The following is an 18,204-nucleotide window of genomic DNA, read 5'->3' as shown; positions in this document are numbered from 1 at the left end:
CAAAAAATAATAAGCCGGATCCAATTCGAAGATTAAGGAACAACGCAATCGGCAACATTAACTGAATTAGATAACTTTAGCTTAGCGTGTAACTCCGTTACAATTTAAACGCGCATGCGCACAAACATATTCGCAGCCGTAAGAGTCTTACGCGCTCTCGTAAAGGCCTGTGCGCATGCGTGAACGCGACGCATGCGCAGAAAGTTTGTAGCTTTGAGGTCCGGATTATGGGTGTCCGAATTAACGACTTTTGACTGTACTATAAATATGACACTCATAGCATTATGAGAGAAGCTTATTCTGTAGGTACCAATTTCAGTTGCATTCACAAAATGATCATTTTCAGCATTAAGAATTAATAATTATATTAGAGTACTGCAGTTATATTGAGAAACAACAACTTCTGAGAGTTAAAGCATGGCTTTCATTTTATGAAGATCTTATAAAGGAATTCATAATTTTAAATAGAAGGACAGAATTCATATTCAAAAAATTCTAATTCTAATGAGTGTAATCTAAGTGTTATTTCTAGACTTTCGATTGTATCTTAGGCCTCAGGTATATACTGTTATTTCCTCAAATCAAATAATATGTGTATCTTCAAAGTACATTATTTCTGTAAATATTAATAAATTTCATAATTTTCAGAGGAAACAAAATCTGGTTAGTTTTAAATTTTTATCATTTTTATTTCATAATTTTATTTATTAGATAATATGTTAATACATAATAGCTAAATACTGAATAAGCATAATGCTAATTCCCATTTATTAATATAGAATTTTTTAAAAAAATTTTGTGTTTAACAGCATGCCATTTATGAAAAAGACAAGGTATGCCCCTACTTTCAAAGTATTCTCCTTCAGCATCTATAAACTGAATTCAATAGTATCTTCCTTTCTGGAAAAAGGCTTGCAAAGAGCTATATATTAAAAAAATTTAATCCACCTTTCAATTTTGCAAATAATCAGAAAATATGAGGAGTAAAATCACATGAATTCACAGGATGATCCAACTGGGTAATTGTTATCTTGGCCAAAAAAGAAAAATCACAAAGAGGGGATTCCAACTCTGTATATGAGACACATCCTTTGAAAGATCTTTCTCATATTCAATTCTTCAGTTAAAATTAGCTGTTTTTCGATTGTGCAGTTCTTCACCTGTCAGCCTCATAATTAATCATCTATTGGATCATAATGCCCTTTGCACTCTTTTAATAATAATATTCATCTTTCTTGTTTTTAATGGGCCTCTGATCTTTACTGTCTTTTATCATCATCTTTTTTGCATCATCCATCACATCGCACTTATTATTAAATTTCTAATGCCATTCTAACACACTTTACTTCATAGCATCTTCACAAAATGCCACTTTCAATAATTCGAATATTTCAGCAATACTTTTCTAATTTCTACATAAAAATCTGATGTTCTCAGTTTCAAATGCCTATTTTTACACGAAAGTGCACATGCAGATGTTCATAAATTTCTTAATAACCAACAAAAACTTGACTCTATCTGCATGAAATTTAAGCACATATTAATTTATAAATATTTAAACATGAATATTCAGGTAATTTTAATGTAATTTTGATACAAGGAACATTATACAGCTATTGAGAAATTTGTCCCACTTGCTCACAAATTATTATTATAGTACTTAAAAAATAACCTGACCTAAGCTCTCCCCAGACGAAGCCTCATTTACTACTATTAAATTAAAACCAGGAGCTGTTGGTGAAATAGAACCCTGTAGGGAAATTTCACTTAGCTTATTAAATCCATTAAAAAAGGAATTAGCAAGAATGGAAAAAGATGGTATTATAAAGAAAGTTAACCAACCAACAGACTTCATGAATTCATTAGTGGTAGTAAGGAAAAAGGATGGCAATTTAAGAGTGTGTTTAGATCCTCAGCACCTTAACTAAAATATATTGAGAGAACATTATCACATACCAACCTTTGAAGAAATTTCATCTCAAATGACAAATGCAAAGGTCTTTAGTATTTTAGGTGCAAACAAAGCATTTTGGCAAATTAAACTGTCAGATTCAAGTTGTGAATTTATTACATTTAACACTCCGTTTGGTAGATATTGTTTTTTGAGGTTGCGATATGGCCTGAGTTCATCACCAGAAGTTTTCCACAGAAGTTTTTCTGAAATTTTTAGTGATTTAGAAGGAGTTCAAATATATATAGATGACTTATTAGTTTGGGGTAAAGATAAAAAAGAACATGATCTAAGATTAAAGAAGTTGTTGGACAGAGCCAGAGAAAAGAATGTTAAATTCAATTTAAATAAATGTAAATTTGAGCTGAATGAAGTAAAATATATGGGACATATATTTTCTAAAGATGGTTTAAAACCAGATGAAGACAAAGTTAAGGCTATTCTACATATAAAACCACCAAAAAATATGAAAGAATTAGAAACTTTCCTAGGAATGATTACATATGTTTCTAGATTTATACCTAATGTATCAGAATTGACATCATGTTTAAAAGATTTGTTGAATAAACAAGTTATCTGGAACTGGAATGCAACACATGAAAAAGCATTTGGAAGACTTAAAGATGTCTTAGTAAATAAACCGGTTTTACCAGGAGATATAACATGCCAGTAGATATAAACATGCCAGTAGTTTTATCTGTAGATGCATCTCAAGAAGGACTAGGAGCAGTCTTACCGCAGAATAATTTACCAGTAGCATATGCATCTAAGGCATTAACAGATACACAGAAGAATTATGCTCAAATTGAAAAGGAAACTTTAGCTATTGTATTTGTGTGTGAGAAATTTCACCAGTATATGTTTGGAAAATATATTACTGTGGAAAGTGACCATAAACCACTGGAATCAATTTTCAAAAAGCCATTAAATAAATACCCTGTAAGATTACAAAGAATGCATATAAGATTACAGCCATATCTGTTTGAGATAAAATACAAACTAGGAAAAGAACTTTTTATAGTGGATGCCTTATCAAGATCATTCACTGATAAAGGATCTGATTTCTTTGAAGGAGACATAGAAGCTCATGTTGGATTGGTTGTAGAATGTATACCAATGTCTAATGGTAAAATGGAAGTTTTTCAACTGGAAACAGAAAAAGATGAAGAACTACAAGTTTTAAGAAAATTAATTAAAACTGGATGGCCAGCTTAAAAATGTATGGTTCCAGAACTGGCAAAACCATATTTTAACTTCAGAGAAGAACTATCAGAAGCAAATGGATTGATATTTAAAAATTCCTGTGTTGTACCAAGAAGTTTATGAAAAGATTTAAATAAGAATTCATTATGGTCATTTAGGAGTAGTAAAATGCAAGATCAAAGCAAGAGAAATATTATAGTGGCCAGGAATGTCGAAAGAAATTGAAAATTTGGTACTGAATTGCCAAACATGTTTAAGTTTACAAAAAGCTAATACTAAAGAACCAATGATATCTAAAGAAATACCTAATGGTCCATGGGAAGTATTGGGAACAGATCTCTTTTACTTTCAAGGAAGGGATTATCTAATAGTTATAGATTATTTTAGGAAATATGTTGAAATTGGTGTGTGTGTAATTAATTATGGCAAAGCACACTAAGGCTATCTGCCTAAGGGGAGAAGCCTTCGTGGAGGACTTTCTAAGGGAAACTGGCTCGTATACACGTTACACACGGTGAAAACCATGAAAACACCCATGCAGCCAACCCGTTCGCGGGATTCGAACCTCGGACCGAACTAACAGTGTTCAGCGACTTTACTGCTCGCCCACTGGTGGGCATGTTGAAATTGGACATTTGGAAGATTTGCCAAGTGTAGCAGTGATAAAGCAATTGAAATCAATTTTTGCAAGACATGGTATTCCGAAAATAGTATATTCAGATAATGGTCCACAATATAAGTGCAGGAAATTTAAAGACTTTGCAAGAAGATGGAATTTTGAAATCAGAACTTCAAGTCCAGATTACCCACAATCTAATGGAATGGTTGAAAGACATATTCAAGCTGTCAAGTGAATGTTAGAAAAAGCTGTAATTGACAACAAGGATCCATATTTAGTATTACTGGAATATCGTAACTCTCCTATTTCAGATGAAATGAAGTCACCTTCAGAATTGATGTTTGGAAAAAAAGTAAATGGATTGATGCTTATAAAAGAGAATTTCGTCCAAGCTAAACAATATGAAGACCATAAACAACATTTACTGAAGAGCCAAACCTTACAAATATGTTATTATGATAGGAATGCAAGACCATTAAAACCACTGAAAATAGGAGATCATGTTTACATAAAAGAGAAAGGGAAAAAACTAAATGAAAGAGTGAAAATTATAGAAGAAGCAGAAAGACCACGTTCATATAGGATTATAAGAACAGATGGAAGAATTGCAGAGAGGAGCAGAAGAGACCTTCTTAAAGGAACTAATCAGAAAGAGTTTGCAATACAAAACAACTCTGAGAATGAAGTTATAGATGAACTGGAGATACCTGAGAATAGCAGAAGCACTACAAATTTAGATATGTCTGTAAGTCCTTCAAAACCTAACAGAAGTGTTGTGTCACCAAATAGTGAAAGAGGTATAGTATCATCAAATTTTTCAAATGGACATAACTACGTTACTCAATCTGGTAGGACTGTTAAGAAATCTTATTATTTAAAAGAATATGTTTAATTTTACTATTATTATTTTTGATAAAAAAGGGAGTTGTTATATATGTAATTGTAATTGTATCTATTATTATCTTTAATCATAACTGTAATATAGAATAATAGTATGAGCAATGTAGAATAAACGATGTTTGTGTACATCTTGTAATCATCACTGAGCACATATAAAAAACAACACACCACTGCCATTTGTTGGCATGTATGTTACAGAGCTACTCCCAAAAACGTTCTGATACCTTATTGTATAATTTAGGGAAATACTCATTGTAATGTAAGCATCTGATGGTTGTTAAAAGATTGAAAGAATATACTTTTTAAAGAAACATGAAAATGATAGGTTTTCAAATCTGTGAAATTAATCTGTAGAACTGTGTTGCTTGTAAGAAATATTCCCAAACTCTCTGATTACCATCAAAATGAGTTTAGATCAGGGCTGTCCAACTGGCGGCCCGCCAAATTATTTTTACGGCCGCAAGTACATTTTACTATGAATAAATTTATGTTACTAAATTATTATTATTAATAATATTAAAATTATTATATTATGTGAAAATTTAAATCTAATTTGAATTTAAAGTAGGTACTATGTATGTATATCCAGTTAAATTACCAGTTCCTTTAAGCAAATCTTGATATCCTTTTAAAGATTCTGGTAACTTTTCATTGGAAACAGGATTTACTATACAAATCCTTTGTATTAGGTTTAATTTTTGCAATGTAGGTAAACCTAAAATAGCTGGAACAGTTTTATCACATGCTACGGCTTGAAATTCTATTTCATCCTTGTTCCCTTTTGATGTTTCACATAATAATTTACATTTTCCGACTACATCAATTGTAGTACTATTGTAATTATTTAAAGTGACTTTTGATTTAGTCATACATTTATCTCTGAAATTTAATTGTTTAAATTTAGGCAATGGTAACACATTACACTGAGCTCCAGTATCCAACTTAACAAATAAATATTTAAAACTTTTAGTTTTTCAAACCATTCTATTATATTTTTAGAAAATGGATTTGTATCTTCTAAAATATATTCATTACCATTATTATGTAACTCATGCTCTAAATTATTCTGCACAACTTTAACATTTTTATAAGTGCACATTTTAGAAATGTGATTTTTCTTTTTACAGTACAAGCAAATCTTATTATAAGCAGGACAATTGTATAACTTATGGAAAGTTCCACATTTTCTACATGGTTTCGGATTATTGTACTTATTTCCTTAATAGTTTGAAGAAGATTTAGTACTTTGTTGCTTTTGTTTTACATGATAGTTTTTCTTACAAGGCTGACTTTTTTCCTCTGATGGTGGAAATTTATTACGTTTGATCACTTCTATTTTATTTTCTTCAGTTAAAGTTTTCAGCTGAAGTTCTGCTTATTCAGAAGCTTTACACATTTTAATACATTTCTCCAATGTTAACTGATCTTCCCTTAATAATCTATTTTTGAGATTTTTATTTAGAATTCCACTTACTATTCTATCTCTTATTAAACTATCTTTTAATTCCGCAAATCCACAGTTGCTACTTAATTTCTTTAAATCGGTTAAGAAATCATCAAACGATTCACCTACATGCTGTGTTCCACAGAAAAATATATGTTTATCAACACTTTCGTTTGCTTTCGGTATGCAAAAATTTTCGAAAGCTTCAATTACATTGTCAGCATCCTTCTTATCTTCTTCACTTAGATTAAAGTATTAAACTTTTCAAGTGCTTCTTCACCAATAATATGCAATAAAATAGCTACTTTAATTTCAGGTGATTTAGTAATACCACCAGACCACCAGATGCTAACATATAAATTTGGAAGTTTTGTTTCCATTTCTTCCAATTTTTGCTTAAATTACCTTCAAAATTTAGATTACTTGGTGGCTTTAATCCATCTAAATTTAATTTAGGACTTTAAATAGTTTATATATACATATTTTTAGCCACTTCAAATAAAAATAAGCAATGTATTTACCATGGATAGAAGTTTCGATTTCACTGTAAACAACTTCCCATCATGTTTTTGTTTAGAATATCTTTACTGAGGCTGCATGGTTCTTGAAAAAAGATTTTCTTTTTTAATCTAAGAGGGACTCCACTGAGCCATGTGTTGTTTTTTTATATATGTTGGGTGTGTGCTCAGCGATGATTACAAGATGTACACAAACATCATTTATTCTACATTGCTCATACTATTATTCTATATTACAGTTATGATAAAAGATAGTAATAGATACAGTTACAGTTACATATATAACAAGTGGGAGGCTGCATGCAGAGGTACAGGAAGTACTGGCCTTTCTAAGTGTGCCGAGAGACATCGTTCTGTGTACATTGGGAGCTGTGCGATTAATGTTGTTCTCATCCTGTGTGTTATCACATCTGCGATTAAAATCATACACAGCAAGTTAGAACAACAAGCAACCATAAAATTCTGTGTGAAACAGGGTAAATCTGACGTTTGACATGATTCAGCAAGTGTACAATGCTGCAATGAGTTGTTTGAGGTGTTCTCAAAGGCATGTGTGCTTCAAGAGCAGAATAACCTTACTGGAAGATGGTGAGAGATCAGAACGACCTTCAACGAGCATAACACTGCAAATGTCAAACCTTTTCAGCAAGTTGTACATAAGGATCATCAGAGAAAATCCACAACATTCCTGCTAAGTCATACAGAACAGTGCAGGTATCCTCATGTGTGATTTGAACACGGCTGTGTTCCTGCTAAATTCGTTCCCAGACTCCTTACTTAGAAGCAGAAGCAATACCACCCGAAGTCTGACGAGAACTCTGGCAGCATGCTATGGATGATTGGTTCTTCATATTGAGAATCATTACTGGTTACTGAACTCAGGTGTACAGGTAAAACCCCGAGACGAAGCAACAGTCTTCAAAGTGGAAGAGCCCATCATCTTCACAATCGAAGATGGCGAAGTGCATGCTCATCATCTTTTTTGATATGCATGGCACTGTGCATAATAAATTTATCACCAGGGGCCAGACCATCAATAGCAAGTTCTACTACCAGGTAATAAGGCATCTGAGGGAGAACATTGAGTAAAAGTTTTCGAATCTGTGGCATGCAAAATACTGGCTGCTCCAGGATGACAATGCACCGACACAGTGCTCTCCTCCCATGTCAGTTTCTCTCCAGAAACCAGATGATTTTATTTCTGCACCCACCTACTTGCTAGATTTGGTACTGTGGACTTTCCATTTGCCCAAAGCTGAATATTTAGCTCAAATGTTGCTGTTTTGATACTGTTATGAAGATCCAGTGCAAATTTCAGAAAGTGCTTGACATGCTTTGTAAAGAGGACTTCCAGAACACATTCTAGCAGTGGCAGAAATGCTGGGAACAAAAGTGACTATTTTGAAGGTAAGAGTGCATCAACACAGATAAATAAAGTGCTTTCTTGTGAACAGAATTAGTCTTGAAATGTTTTGATATTACCTTGCATATGGTTTCAATTTTTAAAACTACTGGAGGTAGTTATTTTGAAGTATTACAAAAAATTAGTTTGTAACTTTAATTTTGGAAACCAGTATTATAGTTTTAGTGTATAAATCTGAGGTTAAATAAACTTTTCCTGGAATCAGAAAATTTCTCTTAAGAGAATTCTCCAGTTAAGTACCCCTGTCAAAATAGATATTGCAGTGAAATGTTTCATGTATATTTCTAGGTTAAAGACTTTTCCAAACTCTCTGAAGATGAAAAAACTGCACTGAAATGGTCATACTTATTTGAACGATTTGTAGTGCGATTTAAAGTAAGTATTCAGAAAATAAAATCTGAAGTTTACTTAATTATACAACTGAGCGCTTGGATATAAAAGATTAAAATATAATACTAGGAAGAAATTCTGTAGGTGACCCAATAATTTAATGAAGTGGGGGGGGCATGGTTATGTTATAGATTCAATTCCTAAATATTATTTAAAATATTAGGAAATTATAAAATACAGTACAACTTTCATCAGTATTAACACCAGGTAAAATACTTACCTGGTGTTAATAAATAATTTTCATTTTTGGATTGAAAAGCAGAAAGAAAAAGTGTGATAACTTCTGAAATTGTAATTAAATTGAATAGCACTATTGAAATCATATGTATTTACCTGAATATATAAAGAACATATTGAATCAAAGACAAAAGGAATGAAGAATCTAAAGAGCATTTATCCAAACATACCTACAAATATCAAGAAGTATAAGTTTACACACAAAAATGAACAATAAGAAAATAATTCTATATTCAGAGAGTTGGGCATTTTTTGAAAACTATTACTAAAATTACTAATATTTTTTTTTTTTTCTTAAACTTCAAAACTAATAATTTTTATATAAAAATGAAAAAAAAATTAAGCACTATGGATACATCTTATTCATATCAAGTATACTAAATTTATAATGATAATTCAGCTTTCCATCTTTGGTGAAAAGCATATTACTGTTTCTGGTAATACTACAAAAAGTACATGATCTTTCTTCCAAACAGTTCAAACAAGTTAAAAAAAGAAAATAAGGTTTTCTAATATTTATTGTATGTTAATTCTGAACAGCAAGACTACTTTTATCCATCTATGGCATTTTCTGTCACTTAATAAATATCAACATAATACTTAAAATATTTTACTTCCTTATACTCTTAAATGATCTAAATATTATTCTGTTCTTTCTAATTATCTGCAACTCCACCAAAACATCATGGAAATATATTCATGAGGGAAAGCAATATATTGCCAAAATCAATATGTGGCCACCCAGATATGCAGATTAGCACACGTCTGTTTTGGCTAGTGCCCAATGCTGATTCTCTGATGTTTTCTAAGAGGAAACAGATTGTTATGTATGTGGGGAGAAAAATTGCACAAAATTGCAAAGAACGGTTTCTTTAAGAAGGTAAGTGTTTTTTATTACTGATATTTCTTGCTTTTTCAATTTTACCGATTGAATGCTCTTATATAGAGTTCTTAGTATGGCGTCAGTTTAAAAATGGCTGCTGCCTTTCACACATTAGTTTGACGAAAGCTTCTTTTTCTGGTATGATGTTTTCCTCAATAATATTCATATACCATTGCATAATTTCTAAAATATCATTACTGAAAAATGTTGGAATTGATATGTTTCCGAGTCTCATGTTTATGGCATCACAGCTGCTCACCCAATGGTCTCCTGTCTCTTGTAATATATATGTAAATATATATGTAAATTTATCTATCATAGCATTATGAAATTTGGCCTATTTGTTATAAGCAATAATGCTAAATGTGGGTTATACAGTTTGTTACAATCTTCAACAATGGCAATAGCTATTTTTAACCTTAAACTTCCAAATAAACTTTTACTGAGGATTATTCATAAGGATTTTTTAATTCTCATTTTTATTAGAGATGCATAATAAATATTTATTAATAATATATGAAAATATATTTTAAAAATTTTTGAATTTATTAACTTTTTAGATTACTTTTTAAACTTTCAAATTTTTATAAGAGTTTTTCACCTTTGCCATGTTATCATCTGCTATTTTACTTAGCTTTATTAAATATGGAATGAAATTTATTTTCAGATTTGAAAATATTATACCACATTTGTATACTACTTCAAACAATACACCAAAAATATAGTACATAATACATGTTGTCTTCTACTACAGAAATGTTTAACAGTGCAAAAATTTACTAGAATACAAGTTTTTTTATGTTATTTTCTTTGCGCAGCAAAGGCAAAAAATAAAAATGAGTCTGAAAATGTTTTACATCCAAAGATATTTCATGGCATTAACTGCATTTTTATGTAAACACTTGGATAATTTAATTTTTGAAAATCAAGTTGTGCTTTTTTTGAAAAAATTGAACTTAAACAGAAATATGGATAATATTTTAACAAACTAAATGTAGGGTGATAAAATTGTGCAAAGCAACTTCCCAGTGATAAAGTTGTGGAAAATTGCTTACATGCATTCTGCTTGTATCATTCTAAATCAAAACATAAATTATACATTATTCTTATTTATGCAGTACCATGTCTGTTCGTGCCTGAGCACTTGTAATCTAATTCGTGCATGCGCATCCGTAAAGTTTTGTTCATATGAGTTTGAGAGCTCGTCACAGCTATGAGTTAAGAGTGATTGTAATTAATTATGAGAATTAATACAGTAAGAACCAGCGAATTTATTATAGTGTGTGTTATTTGGGATGAGACCCAAACATATCTGGTCATAGTCAGCTGGAGAATGAGTTTTGTGTGTGAAAATATAGTGTTTCATTTTTGAGAACGCAGGAGTGTTTGTGAGTATTCCCAGTATTCCCAGCTTGTTCTTTTCAATGAATATCGCTGATTTTGGATAAGGATGTTCATCAAAAGTGAATCACTGCAGAGGTAAGTGATTCCTCTCTTGTTGATTCTGTACATTCTGTGCTTTGTTCTGTTATAAATAACAACGTTATTTAAGGCTGCTAAAAAAGAAGATTTAAAGCTTATTGCCTTAGAAATAAATCTAAATGTTGACGAAAAAATGACTGTAGCAGATTTAACTGATATTATTGAGAATAGTGAAATTTTTAACACTAAACAAGATTTAGTAAAAGAGATAGCAAACTCTATTATCGAAAATAGGAAACAAGAAGAGCAAAAACTTGTCGAGTTAGAACACATAAAACTTGAGAGATCAAAGAATGAGATAGAGTTGGCTAAGCTTAAAGCAGAAATAAAACTTGATGGTGTAAGCGAAACCGAAACAAAATTAGAGTCACTAGCTCAATTAATAAAAAGTATCAGGACCTTAACTGTAAAAATTCCTATACGGCCTGAGAGTTGGGGATTTTTCTTTTCGTCATTAGAACGAGCGTTTATTACAAAAAATGTTTTGGAGGGCTATAAAGCAGAAATTCTGTTAGAAGACAAAGCTTTGAATATAATAACCTATTTACATGATAAGGATATCATGAATTATGAAAAAGTAAAAGAAGCAGCTATGAAGGAACTTCAACCAACACCATATTCGTGTTTAGAAAACTTTAGAAAAACTGTTAAACAACCATAATGAAACTCGTGCAGTTCGCTTCATGCTTAATAACCACTTGGGATTATTATTTAAAATTAAGGAAGGTAACTGACTTCGAGACCCTCAAACAACTAATAGTTTCAGAATGGTTATACCAGTCTTTAGATACGGGAACAGCTTCTCACACTGCAGTGAGGCAAGGTGATTCATGGTTTTCACCTAGTGAGTTAGGTAAAGAAATAGATTTATATTTCACGTCACGAGGAAAACCTCTTACTGCGAATTCTCATGTTAATCATAAGTATAACACCTCAAAAAGTGTAGCTAAAGTGTTTTTAAAAGATGTTAAAACAGAGAATTGTATTTTATGCCATGGGAATCACGGATTGGCAAAATGCCCATCGTATTTAAAATTACGAGTACAAGAAAGAGTACAGGTTGTAAAATCTAATAAATTATGTTTTAACTGTCTACATATGCATTCAGTATCAAATTGCCCATCAAAATATTCTTGTTTTTGTCAAAAATGGCACCACAAAACTCATTTCATTTCATTTCATTTTCCGAAAGCAAATATCGTAAAGGAGAAAGAATGTTCTTCATCAGAATTAAAAAAAAAAACAAAACAAATGTATCTGATTGCAACATTCCCAAACCAGATGATTCATCGACCTTGAATCTTAATGCGCAGGAGTTCGTTCAAAAGGCATTTATTAGAAATTATTCGAATAAACCAAATACAGTTTTGCTTTCAACCATCGTATGTTTTTTTAAATTGAAAACGAGGGAAGAAAACACAGAGTGAAGTAAGTGTCTGCTGGACCGCGGTAGTATGTCAAACTTTTAGACACCTAATTTTATTGAGCATTTGCAGTTAGAGAAAGAAAAAACAAACATTTCGGTTTTGGAAATAAATGATGCTACTTTAAGAATAAAGCATAAAATTAATGCTTTGATATGCAATAAAGAAGGAACTTTTATAAAGAATTTGGACTTTTTAGTAATTCCAAAAATAACTGCTGATTTAACACCTTTGTGCAAAAATTAAAATTTTAGTGCAAGATCTTCCTAATTTAAAATTAGCAGATGAAGGATTTAATGTTCCAGAAAGGGTACATATGTTGTTGGGAGTGGGAGTTTTTAATGAACTTTTGAAACCGTGTCAAATTCGAATGAATAATCCTGATCTTATTTTTCCAAGATACAATTTTTGGTTTTATCATGTCTAGAAGTATTCCAACAGAGACTGAAAACAGGGTTCATTGTGGGTTGATAAAGGAAGAAGACAACTTAGATAAAACTCTTAGAAAATTTTGGGAATTAGAAAATTTTGAAACTGATAAACCCAAAAACAAAGAATTTTTAATTTGTGAGAAACATTTCGTAGAAAATTATACACGAGATAAAACCGGTAGGTACGTTGTTAAAATGCCATTAAAGGAGGATCCGGACACTTTAGGAAGTTCTAAACAAATTGCAAGGAGTAAATTAAATTCCTTATGGAAACGCTTAGTAAAGAATCCCGAATATTTAAAATTATATTCAGAATTTTTAAAAGAATATCAACAGTTACAGTTAGGACATATGATTGAGTTGAGTGAAAGCGAGGAGGAACGAGGTTCATATTACATTCCTCATATTGGAGTATATAGGGAAGAAGAGAAAAGTTAGTCGACTCCCTTGAAGGTAGTATTTAACTCTTCTTCGACAACCAAAGGAAACTCTCTAAATTCTATACAGTATAATGGCAGTGTGATACAAGATGATTTATTCTCAATTATCCTGAGATTCAGGAAATATATTTTTGCTTTCACTGCAGATATACAAAAGATGTATCAAGCTATTTCTATCCATCCAGATCAGTGGAAGTTGCAAAGAATTTTATGGAAAGAAGGCATTGATAAGCCAGTTAAAAACTTTGAGCTAACCACCATTACCTATGGTACTGTGAGTGCACCATTTTTAGCAATGAGGACACTTGTACAGCTGTCAAAGGACAAAGGAGATAAATTTCCTTTAGCAGCACCTGTACTGAGAAAAGACATGTACATGAACGACATTCTATCTAGAGCTGAGTTGCTAAGTTCTGCATTAGAACTTCAAAATCAGTTAATAGGCATTTTGAAGAGTGGAGATATGTTACTCCATAAGTGGTGAAGTAATGCTACTGAACTGTATCAAACAAATGACAAAACATATCCCTTTGGTAAATCAGAAGAATCTAAAGCATTGGGTATTTTATGGAAGTCAAAAAGAGATTGTTTGAGCTTCAATGTTAAAATCGAAGACAACGTAAAGGTTACGAAACGGCAAGTGTTATCCGTCATATCTCGCATCTTTGACCCATTGGGTATAGTTTCCCCAATTATAATTATGGCAAAAATATTTATGCAGAAATTATGGCTTTTAAAATTGAACTGGAATGATGTTCTGCCAGAAAAAGGGGTTAAAGAATGGAAAGAATTCTCCACTACCTTGCAGCTAATTAAAAACATTGAAGTCCACAGATGTATTTTATTACAGACACAATCAAGATTGAGTTACATGGTTTCTCTGATGCCTCAGAGGCCACCTATGGAGCAGTTATCTACTGTAAAGCCACATTAGAAACAAACCATACATCAGTGAGGTTGGTGTGCAGTAAGTTGTGTGTCTCCCTCCTAAAGAAGACTACAATCCCAAGACTTGCGCAGCAGTGCTATTACCTAAACTAATGCATTGAGTGAAATCATCGTTAAAATTGGAGCTTACTGCTATTCACCTTTGGACTGATTCTATGGTTGTGCTGTCATGGATCAAGAAAGAGCCACATCTGCTCAAGACATTTGTTGCAAAGTGGATTTCAAAGATACAGGATCTGACTGAAATTGCACAGCGGAATCATATCACTTTCAAAGAAAATCCATCAGATCTCATATCTTGAGGTATGGCTGCCAAAAGACTGCAACTAAGTCAACTGTGGTGGAACAGGCCTGACTTCTTAATGAAGGATGAGTTAAAATTAACAAGTTAAAATTGTGGCAACAGATCACAAGATTAGTACAAATTATCTGGAAAAAATGGAACTCCAATTATTTAAGTCATTTACAAAATCAATCTAAATGGCAAAGCTCTAAAAACAATGTACAAGTTGAAGACATGGTCCTAATTAAAGATCACTTGCCTTGTTGTAATTGAGCAGTTGGTCGCATAATAGAAGTATTTTATGGTAAAGATGGAAAGGTTCGCGTGTGCAATGTAAAAAACTGGAACTTTCAACGACCAATTACCAAATTACGTGTCTTACCAATACAAAAATGAGCATTGTTTTTATCGTTAGCGTAGTATTGAATGTGCTTCACATAAAATGTCATTATGTAACTGAAATGTTATATTGCATTATTTTGAGTTGTACGCTGATGCATATGGTAAAGGTCTAATTATAATAATGATTTTATGTAATAATACTTATTCAAAATTGTTTATAATATACTTATTTAAATTTCTTTATACTATATCTTAATTACAATAATGCGGGGCGGCATGTTCGCCCCTGCGCACCTGTAATGTTTTGTTCAGACGAGTTTGAGAATTGCCATCGACGATGTACGAGGGCTGGTCACAGCTATGAGTTAATGAGTGATTGTAATTAATTATGAGAATTAATAAAGTAAGAACCAGCGAATTTATTATAGTGTGTGTTATTTGGGATGAGGCCAAAACAATGTCCAAGATTCGAACTTGTCAGAACTTTGGCAGTTCTGGATTTGGGATTTTTCTGAACATTAGATCATCAATTTAAATCTAGTGACATGTAGAAATTATAAAATTAAAAATATGAAAAATGAAGCATTTGTGACCTTAAAAAAATTTTAATTCACCAAAAATTCTCAATATTTATTTGTTTGTTTTATTGAACATTTCTTTCAATGTAAGTTGTTTAATTTTCTTCATTTTTATGTCTTAATAATTTACCTTTAATTGTATAGATAGACAGTTTCTTATTCAGTTACAAGTTCCATTGTTCAAGTCGCAATTGCCACATCTAAAATACTCACTAAACTGTCAATTGAAATTTTTTCATTCACCGATAGCAATATTTTCTGGCTTTAGATCCAAACTGCAGATTTTGCAGTCCATTTGTTGACTGATGATTGTGGCATTTTCATTACAATGAAAAACTTCTGTTACGTCATATTCATTTATTACTTCTCCACATTCCTTTGCAAATTCCATTAACTGGAAAATTTTGCTTTTTGTTCTGATATTTTAAGTCTTCACATTCTCGTATATCAGCATAAAGCTTAGCTAGCTTTCACTGCACATTATTGGCGATTATCATGAGACTGGCGATTTAGAAATGCTGTTCTGATAACTTTAGTCTTGCTTCTCTCGCACACTGATGAAATTAAACATGAATTATATTAGTTTATTTTTTTATTATATTTATGACTATTTCCAGCATATGTTTAAGGCATATCTGAGTGCAAAATAAATAAATTACCACATATAATTAAAGCTTATCTGTTAGTCATTTTACAACCCAGTACAGTCTCTGCAGGACCGAAATTCTGCTGCCAAGCAGCTGTCTAATTTCTAAAAGTTTTGACACCCCTAAATTTTGCATGCTAAAATCTCTAAAGTTTTTTGCTCTGTGCTTCCCTAAATTCTAAAAATTTTGCCTTCCCTAAACTCTGCCACCTGGTGTGACCATTCCAGCTCTTGCACCGGCCCTATGCTTAACTGAATACCAAATCAATTAATCTCAATTCAACAGCACTAAATGTAATCTCGTGATCTATGAATACCATTTATAAAATCCACTTTTTGCATATGGAAAGAAATTTCTGTTAAATTTCTCTTCATCAGCACGCTCAGCACTTCACAACAGAGTTAGTTGAAGTCTGTAATTATTTAACAGAATTACAGATTATTTAACAGAATTAATTATTGTTAAGTGTAAATTCAACATAAAAGGTTACCATGATCTTTGGTACTCAGATACCAGTATTAAAAAAAAAAAAAAAAAAAAAAAAGACATTGTTGCATTACCAAGCTGCAGGGTGGTGATAGTCCTTCAGAGATGAAAGAAAAAATAATGAAGAATGATTCAAACCAGGTTGGTGTCTGTGCCAAAGTGAAATTGAGAATTGGAACTCTCCACATATTTTACAATGAAAACCTATCAAATGCCCAAATGTAGAGCATGAAAAAAAGAATGAAATGCTGCTGGTGATTAGAAGGCCCAAATTTTAGATCATTTCAAATACTGGGCGTTCAATTTGTGACTTTGTACTGCATATCTTTTCTGAATGGCCCATTAAAAGACGTATAATCCATGCTTGGCGATATTTTGTCTTTCAATACAAACTGCAGTTATCAAAGGCATCACGAGAAATGCTGAGTCACACAGTATTCTTTCAAAAGAAACACAATTCAAATAATTAAAATAAAATTAAGAAAAAACATTGATATGAATAACCATGATTAAAGTACACAATCTGAATGAATTAATTGAAATTTAAAAAATAACTATTTGAAAAACTCTAATTCATTTGTGCAACTTAAAATAGTTAACATAATTTTTTTAAAAAGAAAAAGAGAGTCTATGATTAAAAATCTAATATAAAATAAAAATATTTCAAAGAAAGAAAAAAAAAAGTGTTTTTTTTTCCCGTATGTTCAGAATAAAAGAGAAAGCGAAAAAGTTAACATAAACTGAGAAGTTTATCAAGTGATTTGCCTATGTTTATCAAGTGAACTGCCTATGTTTCTCACCAAGTTTTGCAAAAGAAAAAAAAAAAAAACTTGTTTTTTTGGATACATAGAATCAAAATATGGGAAAAAATTGTATATCATTTCAGAAGACGTTTTATGTTGTGATGAAATACATATGTTAAAACAATGCTATACCTAAATCTAATATATATTCGAATTTGCACTTTCAAGACATGAAAAGCACAAGTTGAGTTTCGTCAATCAGAAAAATAGAACAAGCGATAAATAACTGTTTTTTCAAGTCAGTGTACATAAAAAAGCATTAATCAGCATAAATCAATATTATATCAAATATTTTTTATTCTTTTTTAACTTACTATAATATTACAATTCAAGCACAAGTGATTTTTCCTACCTAAAGCATATGCATTCTCAGTGTATTCTTCAAATTCATAATCTTTCTATGGTTAAAAAAATTAATTCTGGCACTTCTTGATTATCTGTATTCCATCAAAATGTTGGACACTCATTGCTAATTAATTTTTTGCCATATAAATGTCTGAAAGGCAACAGCCATTTTAGAAATGCTAAGAATTCATCTTGTAAGAATTCTCTACAAGAGCATTCAATCAATAAAATGGGAAAAAAAAAAAAAAAAAAAAAAAAAAAAAGCAAGAAACATCAAAATTAAAGCCTTTTATTTTATTTTATTATTTTTTTTAAAGAAATTCTCCTTTTTTTGCATTGCTGTACAAAGTAACCTGTTTTTGCTGAAAAAAAAATATCAGATAATTGCACAAATTTGGTATCTGTACAACTTTCGATTTTTGCAGCA

The 18,204-nt window shown here is 31.3% G+C and overlaps 1 protein-coding gene across 3 annotated transcripts in view; it reads left to right on the top strand.

Moving 5' to 3' along the window:
- The window catches only part of hdm (meiosis specific with OB domains hold'em), a 71,098-nt gene that overhangs the window by 42,906 nt on the left and 9,988 nt on the right, over positions 1-18,204 (top strand). For 2 of the 3 annotated variants that reach the window (XM_035373420.2, XM_035373408.2), the window contains exon 11: positions 8,347-8,433. The exons of the other annotated variant lie outside the window; for it this stretch is intronic. In XM_035373420.2, coding sequence (XP_035229311.1) covers positions 8,347-8,433 — 87 coding nt within the window. The remainder of the gene's footprint in view (positions 1-8,346; positions 8,434-18,204) is intronic. 3 annotated transcript variants of the gene reach the window in all.

The sequence above is a fragment of the Stegodyphus dumicola genome, chromosome 4, assembly GCF_044657685.1.
Source record: "Stegodyphus dumicola isolate Sdum_Otavi_A_Nest chromosome 4, ASM4465768v1".
In the NCBI taxonomy this organism is placed as follows: domain Eukaryota; kingdom Metazoa; phylum Arthropoda; class Arachnida; order Araneae; family Eresidae; genus Stegodyphus; species Stegodyphus dumicola.
The sequence above is the reverse complement of the archived record's forward strand: the minus strand, read 5'-3'. Positions and strand labels throughout refer to the sequence as shown.